This window comes from Monopterus albus, unplaced genomic scaffold (genome assembly GCF_001952655.1).
Source record: "Monopterus albus unplaced genomic scaffold, M_albus_1.0 scaffold161.1, whole genome shotgun sequence".
Classification (NCBI taxonomy): domain Eukaryota; kingdom Metazoa; phylum Chordata; class Actinopteri; order Synbranchiformes; family Synbranchidae; genus Monopterus; species Monopterus albus.
In genome coordinates this window covers 389,021-392,208 of record NW_018128041.1, presented here as the reverse complement: position 1 = coordinate 392,208, position 3,188 = coordinate 389,021, and the positions used below count along the sequence as shown (strand labels likewise).

The 3,188-nt window shown below is 41.9% G+C and overlaps 1 protein-coding gene across 1 annotated transcript in view; it reads right to left on the bottom strand.

Annotated features, from left to right (window-relative positions):
- The window catches only part of LOC109968780 (Krueppel-like factor 7), a 34,368-nt gene that overhangs the window by 3,819 nt on the left and 27,361 nt on the right, over positions 1 to 3,188 (bottom strand). Inside the window, exon 3 of the mRNA XM_020615287.1 lies at positions 1,350 to 1,473. Within this exon, the coding sequence (XP_020470943.1) occupies positions 1,350 to 1,473 (124 nt within the window). The remainder of the gene's footprint in view (positions 1 to 1,349; positions 1,474 to 3,188) is intronic.

Sequence of the window (3,188 nt, the reverse complement as noted above, 5' to 3'; positions counted from 1 at the left end):
ATTGTGAAATATATTTATAGTATATTATATATACACACAGCATATTTTATTACATAGTATTTATACTGATACATTTTTTCTGTATAATACCTTTAAAAACAACCTTTATAAATAAATTTGCACCTGGGGCCTCTTTCCTTAAATACTGTGGTGGCTCCCACTGACAGTATTGCTCTGAGATCCCAGAGGTGTCAGCTCAGACCAGATCACAGACAGAGTGTAATTAAAATAGGAATAGCGATTGTTGTGTCTGAGTCAAGCTGATCTTTTTACTGCAAATAATAGCCACTGAATGCTTGATGGTTTTGTCAGTGCAGCCACATTTAAGGAGCTCAGCACATTAACATTTTGCTGTGCGTCATAATTAAACAGAAGGGCAACTAATTAAGAAGTAAAGTCACAGGCAAATTACATCAGATCACCTCTTCAAAGTGAGAAACCATGCATTTCTATAGCTCTGAATGAGACAGGCATTTTCTGCCCTGAGTAGAACTAGACTGCTGTTTTGTTGTTGTTGTTCTTTTTTGTTTTTTTATATAATTTTCACTCATGAATATTGAAACTGTGTGGCAAACTGCTACACTGGTCAGTTAATTCTGCTCAAGGACACTCTGTGCTCAGGTCACAGGGTTCAGACCAGGAATCATCTGCTTCATAGGACAGTCGTTCCAATCACTGGGCCAGCCTCAGGCTTTATTTACACCAACACACTCACCTCTATTTTGTGTCATGGTGGCTTCAGAAATTCCATGAATACATGTTCTTTCTAAATGTATCTTTCTGTAATAAGGAATACCTTATAAAGCATTAAGCATATTATTTATTAAGATCAGTGAGCCGTTACTTACCCATTTTAAACAACAACTATGGTTTATTACAAAGTAGTGCCCAAAAAAATGAATAGTCCATACGAGTGGTGTGTGCTGGTGGTACTGGCTTCTACAACCATTTTACACCTCTGTCCCCGTGTGAAAGCAGCCTAAAAATCAAGGTCATGTGAGAAGACTCACTATTAATATACTGTGCAGGGCCTAATGTGTACATACTGCAGAATGAGCACTCTTTGAGTTCCCAAGGAAAGACTCATAAAGTTGGGTCTTATATATGTTGCAGAGAAGCAGACATTAGTAATCCTGCCAGCACACTTTTAAACTGGGTCAGTACCAAACACATTTGGGTGTGTTACCAGCATCTTGTACTTGTACTTCTTTACTAAACCAAACTGTGTACAAAACACAGTGGGAACACATAGCTTGCTCTGTGAGCTGAAGTACTTCAAACAACCCTTGGGAAGTGGAAGAAAAACATATAAGGGAGAGGAAAGGAGAGAGAGTTGTGTTTTGACAGACCTGTCACAGTGGTTGCACTTAAAAGGCTTTGCGCCAGTGTGTTTGCGGTAGTGCCTTGTCAGCTCATCGCTCCGGGCGAATCGCCATTCGCAACCCTCCCATGAGCACTTGTACGGCTTCTCACCTGGGGCATGAAAAAAAAGCACACATAAGCACATGTTTCATCACTCACCCACCAATCACACACTTATTTGTGGTCATGCAAAAAACCCTGTGTGGTACTAGTGTGGAATCATGAATCCAAATATTAGCTGCTTTCGTGCTGATGTTTGAGATACAGGATGTATGGTCTACGTGCAGAGACTTTATTTAAAAGATTCTCTGCTGTATATTGATTACATTGCAGTTTGCACTTTGTTTAGTTTCACAGCCCCCATTTTGCTTTTTTTCTTTTTAAGGCTTGGAAAAAGAGCAAGGCAATGTTTAAACTGAGATGGAGAAGCTCCCACTGGTCTCCAATTTTGCTGAACATGTAGAAAAGGAGTAGAGAGTAGAGAGAAGTGAAGAGGATGAGGGTGGAAGGGGGGATCAGAGGCAAGGTAGATGAGAGAGTGAGAAGAGGAGGTGAGATGAGGCCAAGAAAGGGAAAAGTGGAGTAGGAGAGAAGTGGATTAAGGCAGAGGAGGCTGCCGATATGCCAGCAGGAGAGGGGTTAGTGATAATTAGGCCAGTCACCATGACATAATGGCAAGGAAACCACAATCTGCCAGCTGCGTCCAGTGCCGAAGATGTCACCTGCATCAGTCACATCCCATCTGGACTGGTGGCTTGTGACTGAATACAGACACACTGACCAGCTCTGCTTCAGTGGCTTTGACACAAAAACCGGCTTAATTCACTGAATGTGATTATCAAAAGGGACACAATCAATGGATCAACTACTTTGTGAAAACAGTTAAGAAACCAAGAAAGGTATTTGTATAAAGGGAACAGTTGTTTGGTGTAATTATCTACATTGACTGTTGTAGAAATCTGCTTTTTGCGTGCAGATGCAGTATGTTCAAGCTACAAATCAAAAATGTGTGCAGTATTTCTGTGTTCCAATTAAAAGTACATCTCTGTTTTATCAGGGTGTTAAATGCCACTAATACAAACTACAAAGTTGTAGTAAAATGCAGCTGAATGGCACGAGCCAAATGAGAAAACAACAAAACTCTGTCAACATATGACCTGCTCAAGCACGTTCCATCAAATGTACTCAGCAAGCAGCCATGTTACAGAGCAAGAAAAGAATGACTTGCAGGTAGAAAATGTCAAGAACACTAAAGAATATGAATTGATAACAAACTAATTTGAACTTTTTTCTGCCTTTTACATGCATCATCACTTACATTGACTTGATTCTGAAAAACTCTACTTTGGTATTTGACATTAATTATTTCTGAATAAAATATTACTTATGTTCACTAAACAATTTTCTGCTTAGAAAAAGTTGTAGAGATACCCAGAAATTAGGTTCATCCCCTTACATCCATCCATGCATGTCCCCATTGTGAACATGTACAGTATCCCTTCATACTGCCTCACTTTCCAGAGCAGCAGGTCTGGGCCATCCGGCTCTGGCCAATGAAATTCCCGGGAGGCAAGGATGCCTGAATGTGTAGCCTAGCAACGAGAGTGAGGGGGTGGGGTGTATGCATGTGTGTGTGAGAAGGGGGGTGCGCTGAAACATGAGGAGGCAGTAGTCAGTGCAGCTGGCTGGATCTGGCAAAGGCACGGCGCTATGCCACTGGCCAATTACCAAGCATGCTGGCAGAGGACGGAGGCAGTTGCCTAGCGACGATAACCGTAGAGCTGTACAGGGCCACAGGCGGGGGCAGGGGGGGGGGGGCCGGAGGC